General features: G+C 39.8%; 2 protein-coding genes across 3 annotated transcripts in view; one reads left to right on the top strand and one right to left on the bottom strand.

Moving 5' to 3' along the window:
* ESF1 (ESF1 nucleolar pre-rRNA processing protein homolog) overlaps window positions 1-9,749 on the bottom strand; it is a 29,917-nt gene extending 20,168 nt beyond the window's left edge. The window contains exons 1-8 of the mRNA XM_068153144.1: window positions 9,644-9,749; window positions 7,872-8,580; window positions 6,762-7,114; window positions 5,879-5,992; window positions 5,178-5,278; window positions 3,538-3,690; window positions 1,446-1,560; window positions 387-525 (exon numbers count right to left, since the gene is read on the bottom strand). Of these exons, the coding sequence (XP_068009245.1) occupies window positions 387-525; window positions 1,446-1,560; window positions 3,538-3,690; window positions 5,178-5,278; window positions 5,879-5,992; window positions 6,762-7,114; window positions 7,872-8,580 (1,684 nt within the window). The 5' untranslated portion in view covers window positions 9,644-9,749. The remainder of the gene's footprint in view (window positions 1-386; window positions 526-1,445; window positions 1,561-3,537; window positions 3,691-5,177; window positions 5,279-5,878; window positions 5,993-6,761; window positions 7,115-7,871; window positions 8,581-9,643) is intronic.
* Window positions 9,750-9,864: 115 nt separating this feature from the next.
* On the top strand, window positions 9,865-17,858 carry NDUFAF5 (NADH:ubiquinone oxidoreductase complex assembly factor 5). Of its 2 annotated transcripts, none has more exons than XM_068153141.1 (11): window positions 9,865-10,164; window positions 10,296-10,336; window positions 11,954-12,017; window positions 12,675-12,722; window positions 12,822-12,925; window positions 13,442-13,481; window positions 14,236-14,433; window positions 14,916-14,976; window positions 16,216-16,299; window positions 16,558-16,640; window positions 16,770-17,858. In XM_068153141.1, exons 1-11 carry the CDS (start codon window positions 9,892-9,894, stop codon window positions 16,854-16,856), a joined length of 1,083 nt encoding a protein of 360 aa, XP_068009242.1. In that variant the 5' UTR covers window positions 9,865-9,891; the 3' UTR covers window positions 16,857-17,858. The 2 variants fall into 2 exon arrangements, with proteins under 2 accessions (XP_068009242.1, XP_068009243.1); XM_068153142.1 differs by having other exon boundaries at window positions 10,119-10,210; window positions 16,770-17,261.
* Window positions 17,859-22,065: the final 4,207 nt, after the last annotated feature.

Raw genomic sequence — 22,065 nt, 5'->3', positions numbered from 1 at the left:
CGTCCATGTTAAATACCTAACTTACACATCTTTAAAAGTGTCAACTTCTGTTAATTTGTCACTATTTTGTCATGAATTCATTTATTTCCTAACTGAAAAGAGCAAACAAAAAAATAGCCATGTGCTCACCACCAATTTCCCTCCACCTTTAGGTTGTGCATAAAAATTAAGCATATGCCGCTTTTGGAGATGTTTAGCTCTGGAGGCAAAGTAGGTTATTTTCATAGTAGAATCTGACCGCAGCTCTTCTACAATGAGCATGATGTTTTCCCTGAAGACAACATTCAAAGTACTTTTGAAAGATGCAATATTCACATATTTAAATAGCGTGTGTTAAAAGCGTTGCAGCTAATGACTTTATGGACAACATTTACTAATGTAAATACCTTGCTCCTGTTCTTCCTCTTCTTCACTAGATGAAGCCAAATAAGCTTGAAAATCCATGTCAAGAAGTTCCTCTTTGTTAAAAGTTCTGTTAAGTGATGTCACTCGTTCATGATCTGTCTCATCCCATGTGATATCTACCTTAAAAATAAGAATGCCATTTGTTGAAGCTGAAACACTAAAATTACACATTCTGTCTTTTTAGACAAAATTACTTGATCCCTTGCATTTAAGAAGCAATGTAAACCTGTTACTAAAGCTCTCCACAACAACTGGCTATGATAACCATTTACTAAAATTAATTTAACAGCAATGTTTTGGAATTTGTTCTACAGGGAGTTTCAAGGACTCTTAACTACATGAGAGAATGAAGAAGTCTCCTCATCCACCAGAGGGTTCTGTTAACAGCAGAACGAACAAACCACATGAAACCTCTGTGAGGCAGCAGATGCTGGCGTTGACGCTGCCACAACTCCTCTCCTTTCCTCTTCCAGCAGCAAATCATTCCTGGAGTCACACATGCACTGGATTGTGCAACTGCACCCTCAACTGGAAGGTGAAATAGATCTGACTGATAAATGATCCAGCAGAAATTACTTATTCCTCAACTAAGCACTTCTCCAGTCTGGTTCACTTCATGGCTAGATGGATGTTTTGGCTGTCACGTCACACAGAACAAAGAGAGAAGCAACTTCAGAGCCTAGCACTGCTACCAAAAAGACTCTTGTTGAGCTACACAAAAAATACCCATTGTAAGCAAGAAGATTTAACTGTGAATAACAATGTAATTCCATGTGCAGCTTGTAACAGAGGTATACTGAGGTTAAGATGCATTATTTAATTCCTAACAACAAGCCAAATCTCTTAAAATCCCAAACTCAAGCTTATTTACGAAGTTGCAACTTGTGCCTCCATTAACACGCTAACATCTTTTAATATGTTTGGTGTCTTCATTTCAAAATGGTGAAGATACTCAGAAATCCTTTCCCCACTACTTAGACAATTTATAATCTGACAATAAAACAAATAGGAAAAGCATTTCAAAACCATTGTAAAGATACCTTTGATGTTCCCATAGCAGCAGATGTGAAGTACTTTGGCTTATATGCAGCTATGTTCACTTCTGATGCTTCGTCTTTTGGCTTATCATCAAATGTAACATTATCTGGAATAAATCTTCAAGGCAAATACAACATGTTATTGTTCAAATGCACTGGGAAATGTCATAGTATAAACAATCTGAGCTTTTCATGAGTATGGTACATCAGCACAAAAGAATTTCCTAAAATAAAAAGTTGGTAAGCTTGAAAAGGAAAGAGAAGAAATGGACAAGTACTCAACACATGTAAGATTAACTGTGTGACTTCTGCAGATCTGTTCCACAGGTTTTCAATCTGTAAAACTACTGGGCTGGGGAAGTAAACTTAACTTTCAGTCTACTGTTAGCAGGGTCAGGAGACTTCTTGGTTGGTTTTTTTGGGGGGGAGGGAGGTTTGGTGTTTTTTTAAATTTGTTTGTTGAGGTTGTTTTTTGTTTTGTTGGGTTTGGGCTTTCTTGTTTTGTTTAAGAATCATCTTTACAGAAAGCTTAATATTAAAAATGGAGAAGGAAAAAAGTGAGTAAAATAGAATTTGGAAATAAGTTAAAAAATTCCAAACCCTTCAGAACATTCTGGTATGTCTTTAACATTACAAGTCACAGGGGGAAAAAAAAAAAGGAGGTTCAAAAGATTGCAGTCATGTGTAACAATGCAATGGCCAATGAGGCTGGTGAGAGGTCTCAAGCACCAGCCCTATGAGGAGAGGCTGAGGGAGCTGGGGTTGCTTAGCCTGGAGAAGAGGAGGCTCAGAGGAGACCTTCTTGCTCTCTACAACTACCTGAAGGGAGGTTGTAGCCAAGTGGGGGTTGGTCTCTTCTCCCAGCCAACCAGCAGCAGAACAAGAGGACACAGTCTCAAGATGTGCCTGGGGAGGTTTAGGCTGGATGTTAGGAAGAAGTTCTTGACAGAAGGAGTCATTGGCCATTGGAATGGGCTGCCCAGAGAGGTGGTGGAGTCACCATCATTGGAGGTGTTTAGGAAGAGATTGGATGGGGTGCTTGGTGCCATGGTTTACTTGATTAGATAGTGTTGGATGATAGGTTGGACTCGATGATCTCAAAGGTCTCTTCCAACCTGGTTAATTCTATTCTACTCTTTGAACAGTACATGAGAAATTAGTTGGGTTTGTCTTTTTTAAATCATTGCAAATATAATCTGATTAATACTATTCAACATCAATATTTAACAAAATCCAAGATTAGGAAAAACATTGGAGAATTTTAAACAGCTATCTGTTGTAAAACATTATCTTCCTATATTTAGAAGCATGGAAAGTTACAAGTTCATAGGGCAGAGATTATCTTCTCCAAAATGGTTCAAAGTAAATAAATGAAGTTTCTCTAGAAAGTGATTCAAGGAAAAAAAGTTATCTTATGCTGACTTCTAAGAGTGCCAATACAGGCCCCAGCAAAGAAAGCCAGCCTCTATCAAGACTTATTATGATTTAATAATTTATCTTCTGCCCAGTATAGAAGGCTTTTTTGTAACAAAAGGAAATACTAACAATAAAACATAATCATAATTTAAAAGTCTTTCTTTCCCAAACATGACTTTTGAAATATGAGAGGTTCCAGCTCATTCATAAGTGCTGGCATAGTAATCTATTTGCACTCCATGACAACAGAAACAATATTCTTGCCCTGCAGTAAGGAATCCTTGAAAGAACCATTCTGGACCCTTGAGGAAAGAAAAGAAAATTAAAAAAACAAAAACCAAACCCACAACTCAAAACAAAACTAAAAAGCAGTAGTACATGGTTTTGCTTCCTAAATCCTACCAATTTACTTAATTGTGCCAAAAGTTTGAAGACGCACATAGAACAATTCTCTGAGAGTAATCTCTCTATGCAGAGACCCTCTCAAGCTTTCTGTATTAAAGTAAAAATGCTCAAAAAAAAGATTTAAGGAGAAAGCTAGCAATTTACTGGATGCCTACTATTATTTACATGTTTCATTTTGGTTCAAGAATAAACACAATGCACTTTAAGTGAGTTTAACTTGCCTTTACTTCTCCCTCCCTAACCCAACGCATCAAAACATCACCACCGGAGTTACCTCAGGTCGATGAAAGAACAGCTGCTTTCAAATTCCAGTCCATCACATTCCTCATAAATTTTATTGGCTGTTTCAGGACAATCACATTCCACAACTGCATAGTAGTATTTCAGTCGCTTAAATTGATACTCCCGCAGTTTTTCCCTATAAAGCCTGAAAAAGTGGGAAACATCACCATCAAGTGAGCTGGCTTTAACAGCTTTGCTAAATACTTTAAATCAGCTCATTAAAAACCAGCACCATTCAAACACTCTCCTATTTTGTAATAACATTTGATGCCTAACAGTATCTATTCAGTTTTACTCAGGTAAAAAGACTTAATTCACACAGTTTTACTAGCTGTAGGCTTTCTGTTTCTAATGTGCTTTCCACAGGCATTGTAAGGTTAAGACTCTCTGTACAGGGCATAGAGTAGTATCTCCCTATGCCTCTGTGTAGGCAACAGAAGGCAGCATTTAGTAGTTCCTATCAAGTTCTTAAGAGTTATCCTGGCTCTTAACAAGGTTGCTGAAAAGGATGTTCATCTGTAAGTAAGGATATGTGATGAAAACACAGGAGAAACCAGGGGACTATACAGACAGGATTGCAGATGTTCACACCACAAAGAGGCGGTGTAGCAGCAATAAGTAAGAAAGTGGTGAGGAGAGAATCAGGATACTAACTCAGGCAGCACAGGAAGCGGTGGTGTCATACAAGGTGACAGCAAAAGAAAAAGAAAAGCAGAAAATGGATTGATAAGTGGCTACATTGGTGGAAGGATGCAGGAGAGAGGCTGAGGTCCTGTCCTTTGAATGTGAAAGGTACATGCACAGGTATCACTGAGGTCTCTCTGAGATGTCTGAATTTCTGGATTTTGTATTCCAGATGCTCTGGAGCACACTAAGCACTAAATCTAATGCTACAGGAAGCCCCTTGATGCACAGAGTAAAGCTGACTTCAGAATGCACTGTAAGTTCATCATGCACTTCTCTGACGCACTAGAGACTTTCTTCAAAGGGATCTGCATTATTTAGAAGCATCCAGATTTTCCAAATACAGGGCAGTCCAGCAGGATGTATTATATAAAAGTGGCCCCAGTTGGGCTGCCAAACATCTGGAAATTCTGGAAAAATATAAAAGCAAAGCCTCTCGAGTTCCATACAGACAAGACTTTCAAGCAGAACAAAGGGAATTAAAATAAAAATGTCTCAAGAAGGCTGGACAGTGGTAGGCCTGATGAGCTCAGCCTAGTAAGCCAGAGCTGCTGGTGTCATTCAGATCTCAATCTGGGAATTGTTGGCCTAAGTAAAGGTCCTTCTTGATTATGCAGATAAAATTTGGATAGTAAGCAACAAAGGAAGTTTACTGCATGAAAGGCATTTCATAGATGAGAAATACTATGTTAAGCTCTCCACAGATTTGTTCCATTTGTCATTCCAATGAGGTACATAACAAAACATTTTGAACTCAAGTATTGACAAGCAAATTTTCTCAAGTCCTATTCTAATGCATTTATTCAATGCATTAACAACAAACCAGGGCCAGCTGTGAAATATCCCTTGAAAAGCCTATACAATTAAGGCAATCACAGGAGGATTCCACATATGAAACAGAAGCTGATGGGACATTTTATCTCTCTCATTTGAAGATAAAGCTAATACCCGTCATTCTCTGTGGTATTCTCTGGAATATCAAATAGTTCCACAGGTCCTTTTTGTTCTTCTTCTTTCAGTCTCTCTTTTCCAAACTCCGAAGGATAAATCTACAAATACAACAATACAAAAGTAAATCTTTACTTGTAGGGTAACAGTAACACTGACTTTGTTCATTTCACCATTGCCCTTTTCAGAAAGAGGTATTTGACTAATGCTTCTCAGAAAGCTGGAGGCAGACACTAAAAATAGAAAAATATAATTGAACTCAGCCTATTTATTATTATTAACTCAAACATGGTGAAATAGAAGTGTTGTGCCATGGTAGAAGGGGTTGGACAGCATCAGATTTAAGATTGGGTCATCTACCACAGAGATCACTGAAAATTAAACTAGCCAAGTAAATGTAGTCTCCCTCTATGAGGCTTAGAGAACTTAACTATTAATCTTAGTAAAACAGCACTTGGAGACAGACTCATAAATATCAGAATTTAATAGCTTTGGGCTCTAACTCAAAATCATCAAAATCATGCTCACCACTGAAAATCAGCAACTTCATTTCAGGTGAAATCGCAACAGACTTTCTCAGTTATCATGTCAATATCTCTTGCAGTTCTACACATAACTGTGTTAGTTCTTACTGGGAGAGGTAGATTTGAGGTTTTTTTTTACAACAAAAGCCAGTATTGCTTTTAGAAGGCAGGTCTTACCTTCACAGAAAATACCGTTCCTCCTTTGGGTGTGAAGGAACTAAATAGAGCCAGCAAATCCTTAGCCTTCAGCCTATCCCAATCCATATTACAAACTGCCAATCTACTTGTAACCTAAACAGAGAGGGAGAAAAAAAGATAGAAAGTTCATAGGTTTAATTCCTAACTTCTAGGGGGAAGACCAAGCTCTCCTTGGTAAAAATGGAAGTCTGCAACAAAGCCCGCTGAAAGAATAAAAGCAGTATTTTCCTCAAGAGTTTGCATCATGCAAGCTAGCACAGGTCAGAAACACCAATCACTACAGCAGATAAAAAGGACATGAATAGTGAAGCACCACAGAATGGACTGCACCAATCACAGATTTAGAACTGCAGTTACTATATTAGCACTTAGGATTTTGTTATTGTGCTATCATTGGTAACAATAGTAACGGGTACCAGTACTGTAACATGGGAACACTGATTTCTTACACACTACTTGTGCTTGCTTTTGAAGTCCTACCTCACTTTCATATTTTCTTAGAGCACATGAATTAAATTTAAAATGTTAAAAAACCCCAAAAACTATGAGGAAAAAAACAACAAAACATCAGTGACCAAAAGCAGTACTACTTCAGTTCTGGAATTCCTGAAAAGTCCAATACTGTCGGATCTTTCACTTCCAGATACTTTATCTACCTACAGGTGAGCCTCCAGTAGGAATTCCATGCCTCTAATTCTCAGTCAATTTCATTGTCACTTGAATTCTGTAACTAAAAGCTGAAAAATCTTTATGAAAAATACTTTCACAAACTGTTTCATTGATGAAGGTCTATGACAAACTCTTAACAGTGTACATGTCTGAATTTCTTGTGTAGAAAATTTTACATGCAAAGTGCTGTTACCTCATCTCCACGAGGGGCATCTTTATCTAGCTCACGCCATGAGTGCTCTATCTCTGGCTCCTTTGGAAACAGGTCATTTAAATCTTCATCATCATCTGAGCTTGTTTCAATGTTCCCTATGCCTCTAGCTAAATCAAGCTCATGGTCACTTTCTTCATCATCTTCTGAATCACTATCTTCTTTGTCTGTTTCTCCATCACCTTCTGACTCCTCTTCCTCACCAGTTTCCCCATCATCTTCTGGTTCCTCCTCTTCTGATTCTGCATATTCAGAAGCATCACTTGCAGAAATGTCTTCCTCAGATTGGCTTTTACTAATGTCACTTTGATCACAGATGTCTGTGCATGCAGTCACTGAAAGATAAACATTAAGTATTTATTTTTATGTTGGAATTATGATTGATCCTTTACAAAGAGGAAAAAACTCCTCATTTTTACCTCATATGGATTTACAGAACCCCTGAAATATACAACAATGAAGGAACAAGTTTCATCAGGGAAGTGCAAACAATATAAATCATCAGTATTGCCTCTTCAGATTGACAAATCTAGCTGAATCACTCTTCAAGTCCATAATTCCATTATCAAACTCTAATAAGGTATTATTCTGGTTTTCTATTTATATGGCTAGAATGAAAAGGCAGAAATTAGCTTTCAATGATGGAGGTTGTATGCATGAACAAGCAATATAAAGAAAGATTTTCTTCAAGGTGCCTGATATCTTTAATGCCCTCTAACATTAATGGCTTGATGATGTCATCCTTACACTTTCAGTCAAGCGCTGATATGCTGAAGTCTTCATGGTATCAGACCTTATGTTTGCTATTCAGTTTGATTAATACAGTAGAGTATATGCTACCCTACATTTTGCTTTTCTAACCAACCATCAATTTCTGCTCAAACAATTAAAAGGATATAGATGTTCACAATCACACTGAAGAATCAGCACTGATTCTATCAAGAGCTGAACAACTCCCAGTTCTTCAGCAACACTGAATCTGAGTCAGTCCACAATTTTATGACTGATCTTGTGAAAGACATTCCATGGCTAAAACAAGAGCAACAACATCCAAGTAAACAAACCCAAATTCTGCTTGTTAGATGAACTAACCTGATTCTTTTACGTTTCCTCCTAGGGAATCGTCCTTCCTGGGAGCTTTAACTGATTTCTTACCACTTGGTTGTGAAGACTTTTGCTTGTTTTGAATTGAAATTGATCTTCCTCCTGATGCATCTCCTTGATTCTTTTCCCTTTTGTGTAAACCCTTTTTTTTCCCTTGAGAGCCATCAATTTCTGTTGCAGTTTTCTCACAGTCCTCTTTCAAGTTGAGCTGAGATTTAGTTTTTCGCCCTTCATTTTTAAGATCATCTAATTCTGTCACCACTTCACACGTTTGGTCCACCCCTTGTTTCTTTATTTTGCTCTTCTCCCTAGAGAGCCCATCGACACCTATTTTTGCAGAATCAGCTTCTCCTTTAGGTTTAGCTTTTTTATTCTTTCTTTTCTTTTCAGTACGTTCTTTACTGTCATCTTCAGAAAGATCAGAGTCAGATTCTGACAGGGCATAGAATTTCCTGAGGTTCTCTGTAGTAGTATAGTTAACAGGGCGGCCTCTTTTATCCACTGTATATTTCATCTTGAACTTCTTGTCATGAAACATGGCTCGGAATCGTTTGTCAATCTTGACTTTGCGTTCTTTCTCGGGCATCTCCCAAAACATGGGATCCCTAGCAATGCGGCTAAACCGCCCATCGCTCAGGATCTCCTGCTGAGATGACATCCTGTCGAGGTGTTGAGATGCTAATGAAGACTTGGACATCTGCAACATGGGAAAATAAAATCCAAACGCTTCTGATTAAAACACATATATTTAGGTAAGTAAAATACCACTTCTGATTAATAAAGCAAATCAACATCGATTTAGATAGGTAGGTGTAGAAAAAAATAATCAATTAAGTTAAAGTAGATTTCTGATCTATACCTAAATCTTCTTTCCACAAACACAAACAGCAATTTAAATGAGTCAAAAATAATCCCATAACTTGGCTGCAAAGCTCAGGTTCTTCAGATAATGCATATGCAACTAAAAAGACCCTACACCAACTGCAAATACAGTCTCAAGTGATTCCCTACCAAACCCAAACGGGCTCTCAAGTAGCTTCAATGTAAGATAGGTCTCACAGTATTTCATCTTTTAAAGTACCAGTTTGGAACAACAAAGAAAGTACAAGATGAACATTGAGGTGCCAAAGTGGGTTCAGAGAAGGGCAACAAACATGAAGAAAGGTCCGGTGAACAACTCCTGTAAGAAGCAGCTGAGGGACCTGGAATTATTTAGTTTGGAGAAGGCCAGGGGAGATCTTATCCATCTCTGCAACGTTCTGAAAAATGACTGTAGTGAGGTGGCTGCTAGTCTCTTTTCCCAGGTAACTAGTAACAGGATGAGAGGAAATAGCTTGAAGTTGCATCGCGGGCATTAAGGTTAGACATTCGGGAACTCAGGCATTGGAACAGGCTGCTCAGCAAAGTGGTAAAGTCACCATCCCTGGAAACGTTTGAAAAACGTGGACACTTGGGAACAAAGTTTAGCGAGTCATGGTATTGGGTTGACAGTTGGACATTACGCTCTTAAAGGTCTTTTCCAACCTTAATGGTTCTACGACTCTAAGTCAGCAAGAGCGCGAGCACTGTAGCGAGCTCCGGCCAGTGCCGCCAGTAGCTCCGGCATAGGAAGAAGCTCACCGCAGCCTGGCAACGCCAAAGCCTACGCCGAGGCTCCAGACACAGCTCCCCGTTTCTTCACCAGCGCCGGACGAGGCCCTACAGAACCCCCCGTACCAGAAGTCCCGCTCGCACTTCCCAGCTGGCTCAGGCTCACCCACCGTTAAGAGTCACCGCGGATTCCTCACCGTCTCACTGCAATCTTTCACGCTGAGGCCCAAAGAGAAAAGCTACCACGCGCCGATGCAGCCACTTCCGGCGGCACTACAGTGGCCGCGGCAGGACAAGCCTCTCGCAACCAATCACACGGCGCAGCCGGCGGAAGGATGGCCAAGTGGGCTGCGAAGGGGAGCTGGGAAGCTCTCCCGTTGGCTTGTCTTGCACATGCGTCGTATGTGTGCTTGAGGCCATGGCCGCTGCGGCGGTTGGAGGTGCTGCGGCCGTGGTGAGGGTGCGAGCCTTGAGGGGGCTCTGTCGCCCGATCTTGCCGGCCGGATGGGGCGGCGGCTGGCGGCGGCGGCTCTGGGCGTTGTCAGGGGGATCGGCGGCCCCCGCTTCTCCCGCCGGCGCGTCGTCGGGCTCGGGTGCGCTGAGCCCCTTCGACCGTCGGCTGAAGCGGAAACAGAAGAACTGGGCGGCGCTGCAGGCGGAGCCCGCCAAATGCGACTACCTGCGGGAGGAGGTGGGGACGGCGGCGGCCGGCGGCCCAGCGCGGCCCCCTCGGCAAGGTGGGGGAGGCGTCAGTAAAGCGCGGAGGCCGGAGGGGGAAAGGGGCGATGCCCCGCGGCGCTGACCGGCTGGCTTTCCTTTTAGGTCGGCGGCAGGATAGCGGACAGGGTGTTTGACATCACCAGGTAAGGCTCGCTCTTCGCTTCGCGACCCCGCTCCGTGTCCCACATACTGCCTTACGTTGCGGAGCCGCGGTCAGAGGACGTGGCCCTCGATTCATAGATTCATTTCGGTTGGAAAAGCCCTTTAAGATTATGGAGTACAACTGTTACCTAACTACCAAGTCTGCCGCTAAACTGGGTCCCTCAGCCACCACATCGTTTCATCTTTTAAGCACCTCTAAGGATTTGGATTCATCCACCTCCTTACGGAGCTGCTTCTAGAGTTTGAAAACCCTTTCAGTAAAGAAGCTTCTAATGTCCAATTTAAACCTCCCTTAACACAAACTGAGGCTATTTTCTTTCCTCCTATTGCTCGTTACGAGGGAGAAGAGACCAACTCCCACCTCACCACGGCCTCCTTTCAGGTAGTTGTAGAAAGTGAGAAGGTCTACCCTCAGCCTCCTCTTTTCTAGACTAAACGATTGCAGTTCCTTCAGCTGTTCCTCACAAGACTTGTTCTCCAGACCATTCGCTACCTTCATTGCCTGTCTCCAGATGCACTCCAGCACCTCAGTTCTTGTAGTAAGGGGCCCAAAACTGAACCCGGTGCTCAAGGTGTGGCCTTGCCAGTGCTTGAGTACGGGGGAACAGTCACTGCCCTGGTACTCCTGGTGGCTGGAGAGCAGCCAGGCAGAGAGGGACATGGGGGTACTGGTTGATGGCAGGCTGAACATGAGCCTGCAGTGTGCCCAGGCAGCCAAGAGGGCCAATGGCATCCTGGCCTGCATCAGGAACAGTGTGGCCAGCAGGAGCAGGGAGGTCATTCTGCCCCTGTACACTGCACTGGTTAGGCCACACCTCGAGTACTGTGTCCAGTTCTGGGCCCCTCAGTTTAGGAAGGAGGTTGACTTGCTGGAACGAGTCCAGAGAAGAGCAACAAAGTTGGTGAGGGGTTTGGAACACAAGCCCTATGAGGAGAGGCTGAGGGAGCTGGGGTTGCTCAGCCTGGAGAAGAGGAGACTCAGGGGTGACCTTATCACTCTCTACAACTACCTGAAGGGAGGTTGTAGACAGGCGGATGATGGTCTCTTCTCCCAGGCACCCAGTACCAGAACAAGAGGACACAGTCTCAGGCTGCACCAGGGGAGGTTCAGGTTGGATGTTAGGAAGAAGTTCTATACAGAAAGAGTGATTGTCCATTGGAATGGGCTGCCCGGGGAGGTGGTGGAGTCGCCGTCATTGAAGGTGTTCAGAAGGAGACTTGATGGGGTGCTTGGTGCCATGGGTTAGCTGTTTGGTGGGTTGGATTGGTGGATGGGTTGGACGTGATGATCTTTGGTTTATTCTAAACACTATTCCTGATACAGGCCAGGATGCTGTTGGCCAGCTGGGCATGCTACTGGCTCATATTCAGCCAACTGTTGATCAACAGCCTGAAGTCTTTGTCTGCTGGACAGCTTCCCAGCCACTCTTCCCCACGCCTTTCCCAGCACTTTCTCGTGGTGGTAACCACAGAAGGCTGCCCAGTGGCTTTAGTTCAAAAAGATATACAGAAATTGTTAGATAGAACTTAAAACAGTTTTAAGTTTTAGACCATACTAAGTCTTGATTATGTTCTGCATTGTTAAATTTATCCCTTAGAACATTTCCTCTTGCTTTGGATGTTGGCTCTGGAAGAGGTTACATAGCTCAGCATTTAACCAAGGTACTGGCTTTTCGTACTTAGTATATTCAAAATAAGTATGTATTTATCCCTCTGTTGTCAAATAGGGCTGCATTGTAACTGTCATCTGAATCTTTGAGAGGTAGCTCTTTTTTTCCTCTCACATCTGGAGGTGTATTTCTAAGGTGTGTGTTGTGCAGGCTGTTATTGTACTTTTCTTATCTCCAAAGACTGGGCATGAAGTTGTGCAAGGGAAGCTCTTTATTGTATGACAGTCAACCTTTAGTCTTGAGTGGGGAGATGTGGTTTTTTGATCAGTCTGTTGGACACATGTAATTGTTAAACAGAAGTATCATTTTGGAGATTTTTTTAAGCTGTAAACAGTTTACCCTTCATGAACTGCACCATAGGTAAAGGTACTTCATTGGCTCTTGATCCATGGTTTATATTTGACTGAACTTATACCTAAAAATGCAGAATGTGTCTTCTGTCACTACTTCTACTTCTGCTGTTCTTCCTTGGGAGCCATTTCTAACTAGTCTGTTAAGAGAGGGGGGGAAGCTTTTTGCTTCAGGTGTTGCTTGTTTGTTCAAGATTCCTTCTAACTTGTTATAAGTATGATTAAGTGTTCCAAGACATAACTAATGTCAGTGTTTAAAACAACTTAAATAGTTGATTGATCCTAAATTTTTATTTCAGGAAACAGTTGAAAAACTTATTCAAGTTGATATTGCTGAAAATGCTTTAGTAAGTAGCTTTCTGAATGATAATGTGCTTCAATTCTGTACTACAGGAAGGCAAAAGAGCTGAGTTTCTGATGTTGTTTTTCTTCTAACCCAACAACAGAAAAATGCTGTAGCATCTGAAATCCCTGTGGTCAGTGTCATAGCTGATGAAGAATTCCTTCCTTTCAAAGAAGATACGTTTGACCTTGTTGTTAGCAGCTTAAGGTATGCATTAATAGTACATTTGCATTTTTACTGTTTGATGACAGATGTTAAATAAGATTCTTTTCAGAATAACCTTAAGGGGAAAAAATACTAATGTTCATTTGTATTGTAAATGTTAATTAATATTGTAAATGTTAATTAATAATAGACAAATGTCTATTAAACAGCAATAAGCAATGTACTCGCATAGTTAATATAAATGTGTATTAAGAGCAAGTCCTGTCCTGATGGTTCTTACTGTTTTGTTTGTTTTCCTTCAAAACATGTAGCTTCTCTCTTTCCTACATTTTGACAAACTAGTCTCCAGGACTTGCATCTTCTCAGCTTAAAAAAAATACTGTTTGTGTGAACTTCTGGTTTATCTGTATTGCTTTTAGGCAGGCATTGTAGGACTTCTGCAGCTTGACAAAGTAGATTTTTGCTTGGGCTTCTGAAACCTCCTTAAATAGCATAAAAGTTGTTTACAGTCCCTGAACTTTATTTAATATGAAGTTGTGTATGCTTCTGTTATTTCAGTTTACATTGGGTGAATGACCTTCCTAAAGCTTTTAGAGAGGTAAGAAACTCTTTCTTAATACTAAAAATCAGTACTTCCTGTTAGGTGCATTCACAGCACTCTGTTTCCAGGTTTTCCTCAAATAAGAGGCACAGAAGTATTTTTGGCAGTTTGAGGAGCATCAGTTGATATTTCTACCGTGTTACTGTCTTGGATCAGTTTGGAATAAATAACTGTGAAACACCATGTTTGTGTAGCACGTGTAACACGTGTTACAGTCCCAACCTCAGACGCTGTAACTGAGGCAATGCTATTGTTATCTGTTGGCTCTTACAACTGGTAGTGCAAGGCTTTTCTAAGTCTAACTTCTCCAGACCTGGTTTATGTCATTTGTGTAATCTTTCTCTTAAATCAAGCCATTAAAGAGGATTTTTGATGCCCTTCTCTGTGAAAGTAAATCTGAGCAGAAGCTATTTTCATCTACCTTATTTTCAGAAGTAAATTAATTGAGGATATTGTTTTACAAGTATCCCACTGAAAATAGTTTTACCTTAGATTTGCACAATGTTTTCCTGACTGTAAGTGTAATTTCTGGGAACATAATGTCTTTTCAGACAGGTTGTTTATCTTGCAGTATTAGCAACAACTTTGGCACAGCTTGCCTCGTGGCATACGCAGTCAATGTTAAAAATCTGTTACAACTATTATAATGATTGCTTTAAGTTCATTAAAAAAACACATCATTCCCAGAAACTTCTTAGTTGCATAAATTTAATAACAAAAATAATTATTTTTTCCCCCCCTTGTGTTATAGATTCACCAAGTTCTTAAGCCAGATGGAGTATTCATTGGTGCGATGTTTGGGGGAGACACTCTGTACGAGCTTCGCTGCTCTTTACAGCTAGCAGAACTGGAGAGAGAAGGGGGATTTTCTCCTCACGTATCACCCTTCACTGCTGTCTCTGATTTGGGACATCTGTTGTCAAGAGCTGGCTTTAACACGCTGACTGTGGTAATTACAAATAAGAGAACAGTCCAGAAAATCAGAGCTATATATTAATAACTATTATTTACTAAGGTATTAGTGATGTACTGCTTCCTTCTACCTACCATGAACCTTACTGGATTGCCTCTGTTCTCAGCTTCATGGTGATTAATGAAAGCAACTGAAGTGTATCTTTGGCTGCTGGCCTAGGAGGGCTTGGATGATCTTGGAGAAATGTCACCAAACATTAGACCTGCTTGAGAAAACTTTATACACTCTTGCTGTTTCTTCTCAAACCAAGAATAAAATAATGGCATTTACATTAAAACTCCATTACATTTGGGCTAGTAAACAAAACTTTTTAAGAAATGTTAGGACAATATGTTATGCTGAGTAATACACAGCTTGAACAGAAGTGGCTTATGAATAGTCTGGTAGTGCTGAAGGCTGGCAGAATGCTACTGTTTTAGCTTGATATGTTCTTAAACTAAGCTTCTCTGTTATTTTAGGATACTGATGAAATTCAGGTCAACTACCCAGGGTTGTTTGAGGTTATGGAAGACTTGCAAGGCAAGTATATACTTTGTGGAAACGTACATGTTTTCTATTTCAGTGATGCAGTCAAAGAAAGGGTTCTCTGTGTGAGGTCACAGAATGATTTGGGTTGGGAGGAACCTTGAGAGGTCATCCAGTCCAACCCCTCTGCAGTGAGCTGGGACATCTTCAACTAGGTCAGGTTTCTCAGAGCCCCATAGAGTCTGACTTTGAATGTTTCCAGAGATGGGGCATCTACCACCTCTCTTGGCAATGTATGCCAGTATTTCACCACCCTCACTGTAAGGATTGTCTCCCTTAAATTATAATAAACAATAAATAAAGCTTAATGTAACAGTGGAAGCATTGCTTTTTTTCCTGATCTCTGGTGATTCAGGATAATATGTGTCAGCAGTTCTGTATTGGGAAGTAGTAGTCAAAGATGGGTCTGCTATGAATATTCTGCTTCCCTTGTATTGCCATTCTTTGTCATCCTGTTCAGTGTAAGCTGCTGACGAGCCCTGAGAGGTAGACAGAAGCATATATCCCATATACTGACTTTTCCTGTGAGCCTCCCTAATTATTAGGACATTCAGGAAACTGCTCTGGAATGAGAATAGATTGTCACTCAAATTGTAGTCTGCTGAGGAATGCAAAAAAGGCAGTTGAGATGCTTCACAATTGAGTTAGTATTCTGATTGCATTTGCCATGGATCGTAAAGTGCTCATTCATACGTGGTCACATGTTGCTTACAGAGTAATAATTCAGGGCATTTTCTTACTCTGGATGACTTGCTGTTGCTTAGGTAATTCCCTAATGAAAATAAAACTTCCATTCCCTGTAGAAACATGCAGATGCAGTAAGTGATTAAAGAGATTAGAATTTCATTTCTTACTAAAAAATCTTTTGGGATAGTACTTTTGATGCTTGTCTGCTTAAAAAATAAAGTGGTGTGTCTGCATTAACACTTTGCACTTGTGCTTAAACTAAATTATACTAGAACACCTAAATGAATGAAGGCTCAGACTGAAGAATTAATAATTTGAAATCATTCCTAGCAATGCAAAGTGTAAATCACAAGGCACTGGCATAAAAAGACTTTGCATTATTATAGGCAAGAAGCTCACCAAATTATTTGAGGTAAGTTGTTCGCTGATGGTGGATTTGGAGGATTCTGTGCTTCTTCTGGCTTAGTGAAAATCTGTTATTAGTGCATGACACTGAACTCATGGCATATGCTGTATCTTTTTCTTAAAGCTAAAACATATTTTTAGGTATGGGGGAGAGTAATTGCTCTTGGAATAGAAAACCTCTGCTGCACAGGGAGACAATGTTGGCAGCTGCTGCAATATACCAAGGTAAGTGTTTGAGAAGTAATCAGTTTATCTGAAATGACATTGGAATACAATAAAATACTGTTACTGTACAGATATTTTAAACCTTAATTATAATGATAGTATTTGAACTATGTTGATGCACCAGTGTGAGAAATTTTTACCATCCCAAATTTTTTTTCCAAGAGGCATTATGATGAATATATCATACTTACTTCTATTTTCTTATAACTAACTTTCTGTGTACTTTTCCCCCCCCTCTTTCTTTTCCTGTCCTAACAGAAATGTATGGAAATAGTGACGGCTCAGTACCTGCCACATTTCAGATCTACTACATGATTGGCTGGAAATTCCATGAATCACAGGTAATGTGAAGCCAAACTACTTTCTGTTTGAAGGTACTTTTGTAAAAATCTTTCTAAGCATCAATAACTGAAAAATATTTCAATCTTAAATTAGTCCTTTTCTTTTTTTCTGTGTCTTACTGTTCTTAGGCAAAACCAGCTCAGAGAGGTTCTGCAACAGTTTCATTTGGAGATCTGGCAAAAATAGATGGACTCCTTTCCAGAGGGAAAAAATAATTCTTCATCAGAAATAACAGCTGTCTTGAAGCTTCTATAAAACTTCTCACTGAAGATGGTCTTCACTCATGCTTTTGTGATGGCATTTTTAAATGATCTGTGCACACCAGGGTGTTCTTTGTTTTTTTTACTATCTATGCTACATCATCAGCTGTGTGAAAAGGCATTCAGTTTTTGTTTCTATAGAAATACTTGAGCAGTGTTCCAAGTCAATACAACTTCTAATTAAATCACTGTTCTCAAGTGTTACCACTCTTGCAGAATTTTAGTATCACAGACTGCTCTGGGAATGATTTGCAGGTCTTGAGTGGATATTACCTAGCATTTAAAATTATTTCTTTTGTTATTCCTAAAGGATGCTAGATCATAATAAAGAAATACCACTTGGTGGACAGTGTATTTTAAGACATCCTGTAAGATAAAATATCTGTAAATACACTGATTATGGGGTTTATGGATGCTTTTTCAATCTGCAGATTAGAAAGTATGTATGAAAAGTTACCCTCAGTTACTGTATGAAATTTGAATGTTTTGTGTGTAAGGAAGTGGTTGAGGTCTTTGGTATGGAAATACCTCAGGTTACTGCTCTTCACTTCATCCTAAAATTCAGTTTCTTTTCCTTCCACCCCCAAAGCCAGAAATGTTCCTGAACGTGACTAGCAGAGCTGTGCCATAAGCCAAGTTGGATGCTTCATTGTAGCTTCAGCAGAGTGCACTTATTTCACTTAGGATCATAGAATCACTGAGAGTGGAAAAGACCTCTAAGATTATCGGCTCCAGCCATCTTGATTTACTGAAAGGAGCAATAAACGGAAGAGTCACCTAGCAGCACTTACATGGTCATGTAGGTTTCAGATTAACTAGTTAGAATTGCTACTTGCTGGAATTGGCATTGCTTTGGAATTGTATGGCTTCTTTTTTAACCTGTTCTTTTACCTCATAGCACTTGAATCATGGAAGGTGGTCCTTTAACTACTAGTTAAAAATTACATTTGCACTTCATTTGCTGTGTTTCTACTATCAGAAGCTGAAAAGCATGAAGTATACTTCTTGCTTCCTTAGCTGTGACATTGATCAGTGACCGTCTATATAACTGCCTTACCAGAAGCCCCATAACCTGAGGGGTGGTGGGGTGGGGTGAAAACAAACCAAACAACCACCACCAGAAAAAAAAACAAAACAAAACTCTACCCATGGTTTTCATTTGATTGTAGTAGAGATACAGAATTGTAGAAAGGAAGAGCATTAAGAAGATAGAGTCAGATACCATTTCAATCAGTTTTGTTGTACCACTACAGGTGAAACAAAAGCTTCTCTAGGCTTATTCTAAGATTATCCAGCAGATGGAGTTTGACAGAATGATGTGACAGACTGAATAGTCAAGGTAGGGAGAAGCCTTCATATTGTGCTAGGTATTGAAATATGATTTAAAGATTAATACAGGTATTAAAGTTACCTCCTACCACTTAACCACTACTCAATTTTAAAAATAACAGAAATGCTGTTTAAGACAAACTCTTCATGCAGTGTTCACCTTCTAGAAGATAAAGGCCTAATGTAGGGGTTTGTTTTACCTCTGAGGCTCTACATTTAAGAAATAAGCCAAGAAGGCACAAAATACTCCGCTAAGGATGGAATCCTCTCTCCTGCATTTTAAGAGCCTCATCTGTCATAATTCAAAGGGACAAGTTCATTTTTCATTTTCCTTAGAAAAGTAGAGTAAGCCTTCTGGAAAAGGAGGAGAGGCTGTAAGTGGTCTTATAACCTTTATAGCCAGTAATGTTTAAAAGAAGAGCTTGTGTTTCTGAGAGCTTTCATTTTTGTCATAGTGTATCAGTGGACTTAGTATAAGGTACTGCATCTCTACAGGTCCTCTCTGTGCTTAATAAAACACACTCATTTCAAGGGGAAAGCTACTTCTATGAAGTTACATGGCAAATGACTGCCTAACTTTATGCATTTTTGCTTTAGTAAGTTCATCTCCAGTATCTTTATCTGGTGGCTGTGACTCATCTGTTAAGGGAATGAGGAGGTGGAATGCACTGGGTAAATGTTAATTGGAGCAGTGTTCCTACTGTGCTTGTTTCAAGCACTCAGTTAAGTTGCAAAGAAGAAGGAGGATTTCCAGTTCTTTGATGCCATATTACACAGGTGGAATATATAAACACTAAAGTGGGTAAGACTTGGTTTCTTAATGAGGGGAAGGTACCTTCTGGACAGGGAGAAATGTAAGAATAGTTTTCTTCCTAGTGCTTGGAAGAATAAAAGAATAGAGGTCAGTTAAGTTGGAGAAAACCTGGGAGAAACACAGCATTGGAATTGGAGAGCATGCCACTGACAGGTATGGTGTTTGTTTCCCTGGTTGGCCATGAAACTGCCTCTTTTGTGTGGTTTTAGCTGCCTTTTTTTTTTTTCCCCTTTTCTTACCTTGTATTTCTTCCTGAAATTCTAGGTTACTCTTATTTCCATGAGCCATTTTCTTTATGTGACACTTGCATAAATAGCTTTGAAAACAGGTTACTATGAACAGATGTTTCTGTCACATAGGACTCTTGTTGTGTTTTGATTCTTGGTCAGATTTAAGTCTTTATGGCTTTCTGAAATTATAATATAGAAGAGCATGATTGCCAGTTGCTAGTCTAGAAATTATTTAAAACTCAGTCCATGTTCAGCATTAGCTTTTGCAGAGTAAGTGACTTGTAAAAAGTAGTTGCTGAGGTGACATAATGTCTCTTGTAAGCTTAGTTACTTTTTAAAATCCTGATGCATAGTACAGAATGCTTTTATCTTGATTACAGAAGAAAGGATAAAAAGAATTCTGGGAGAGATTTATTTTGTCTAGTCAAAAGCTAGGAGTCCATAAATAACAAACACCCATTTTAGGAGAAACGCATTTACGCTGGTGTTTTTTGAGCTTCCAAAAGGTTCTGAGGCTCTAGTGTACACCTACTGTGTAATAACTACAAATTTTTGTTGGTGCTGGAATTGCTGTACTGTTTTCTCCCTGAATGGAGCCACTGATAGATGTGTGCAATGCCCCTCTTCTAGCTACTCTCATGTCCACAAAATTTGTAGTGCCTTAGCATCCAAGTGGCAGGTGCATCCATTCTTACCAACTGCTAATTTAAGGAAGTTAAGTTTCCCACTTCTATGTACTCTATTTTTTTGTGAAGATCTTCTAGTTTATTCAATTCTAGAATTATTGACTGCTTTGATGCAGAATGTATTGGCATCTCATACAGGACTGATGTTATTTCTAAATATCAGGTTTGGTTTCACTTTTGTAATGAAAAATGTAATTCCCATGAAGAACCACTTCAGATTTGACAATAATAATCCCAGTCAGTGTCTTTCCTGACTCAACAGCAGAATGGGCAGTCTCACAGGACTACTATTGCTGTTCTAAGGCAACATCCATAGCAAGATATAGTTGGTGAACTAATGTTGTACTTCATAGGTAATCAGATTCAAAACATAAAGATAAGTCATAGCTTAGTATCCACATAGCAAACATTTGCCAAGCATCACATCCATGCATAATTTTTAATCTGTGCATTTCTTTACTGGAGTTCCAAAAGAGAGCAGAGATGTAGCAACTGTCAAGAGGTTTGTTAGTTACATACCAAAGCAATCCTTGGGTTATTTTGCTTCCAGAAGGCATTCTTGGGAAAAGCTCTGGTGCTGTCACAGCACTGTTCAGTCAACAAACTTGAAGCACTTGCTTGATGCAAGGATGACTGTTCTTCCATTAGCACCTTTTGCAAAATAAACTACAACATCTGTTTTATGTAGACATCAGCTGTCCAAATGGTAGCTTACAGACTGGGGGTTTGGGGTTTTTTGTTGTTCTTGTGTTCTTTCTTTCCTTCCTGACTTGGTGAATGTTTATTGTAGGGAACTTTGAAGAGTGACTGGGTTGGGTGATTGCAGCTGTGTTCAGGAGATTCTGTTGCATGGTGGCTGGTACTTTTTGGTAGCTGAGAGTTAATTATCCCTTCTTCAGAAGACATAATTTAATTTATAGCTTTGAGAACTCCGTGGATAGCTATCTCAAAGATCTAGAATTAAAAGATATTATTCTTTTACATTGTGATTGGCCTCTGGGATATGTTTGGAACAACCTTAGTTGTGATTCAGGTTTAGGAATCGAAAGTCTTCATAAGTGCAGGAAAGTGTTTCCCTGCAGGTAGTTACTGTATCTTCACAAATTTAAAATTACTCTGTTCCAGTACTCCATGCTGGTATTTTGTTATACTAGGTTTCATAGACCTCTGAACAGTCACATAGAGACTGTGCATAATTTTATTAGAATAAACTTTATTAGAATAAACCAAGCCAGGTTGGAAGAGACCTTCAAGATCATCGTGTCCAACCCATCAACCAATCCAACCCACCCAAACAGCTAACCCATGGCACCAAGCACCCCATCAAGTCTCCTCCTGAAAATGCTTGAGCATGAAAGTCAGAGTAAAAGGATCTAAGAGTTAGCTGTTACAGTACTGAGTATTGCACCATGCCAATGCTTCTGTATGTTTATCTTTTTAGATTCTCCTTTTGGGTACTGCTGATTAACTTCATTTAATTGTACAGTAAATATTATATGTTTTCTAGCAGTTAACCATCTTGAAAACACTTCAAAATGACTTAGTAAATATAACAGTTGAGATGTCAAAATTCATTTATAAATTCATAACAGACATGCATTTTAACACAGGGGTTTGTACACCCGCTCCCTGCATACCTACTTCAACCTTAGCTGCTTTGTGTTGTGTACAGAAATAGTCTTGTTTAATGCAGTGGGAAGTCGAGGTGAAGCCAGCATTTGTTAATGGATGCTTGGAACAGGCACAGTCAGACATGTAAAATTATTCTCCATAAGCAGTAATTCTAATTTATTTCTAAAGATAGAAGTATAACAACCCAATTACCTAGTTTCCTCACACTGTAATGAGTGCAGTTAAGCATAGAAGGGGTCTATAAATTTAATGGGCAATTTCTTGTTGTGTGGACACTGAAAACAGTAGCAAAAATATGGTAAGTTCTGTTAAGAGTCTGTAGAGTAGCTTGCTCGAGGTCCTTTCCAACCTAAGTGATACTGTGATACTGCTCCCTTTGGATGCTTCCTTGGCAAAATGCATACTGGAAAATACCAATCTAATCTGTTCAGTGCAAGGACATTTTGAGGTATTGGGTCAAACAGGGATAGCAG

The sequence above is a fragment of the Melanerpes formicivorus genome, unplaced genomic scaffold, assembly GCF_026170545.1.
Source record: "Melanerpes formicivorus ecotype bairdi unplaced genomic scaffold, bMelFor1.0.p_v2 SCAF_25, whole genome shotgun sequence".
NCBI classification, from domain to species: Eukaryota; Metazoa; Chordata; class Aves; order Piciformes; family Picidae; genus Melanerpes; species Melanerpes formicivorus.
The sequence above is the reverse complement of the archived record's forward strand: the minus strand, read 5'-3'. Positions and strand labels throughout refer to the sequence as shown.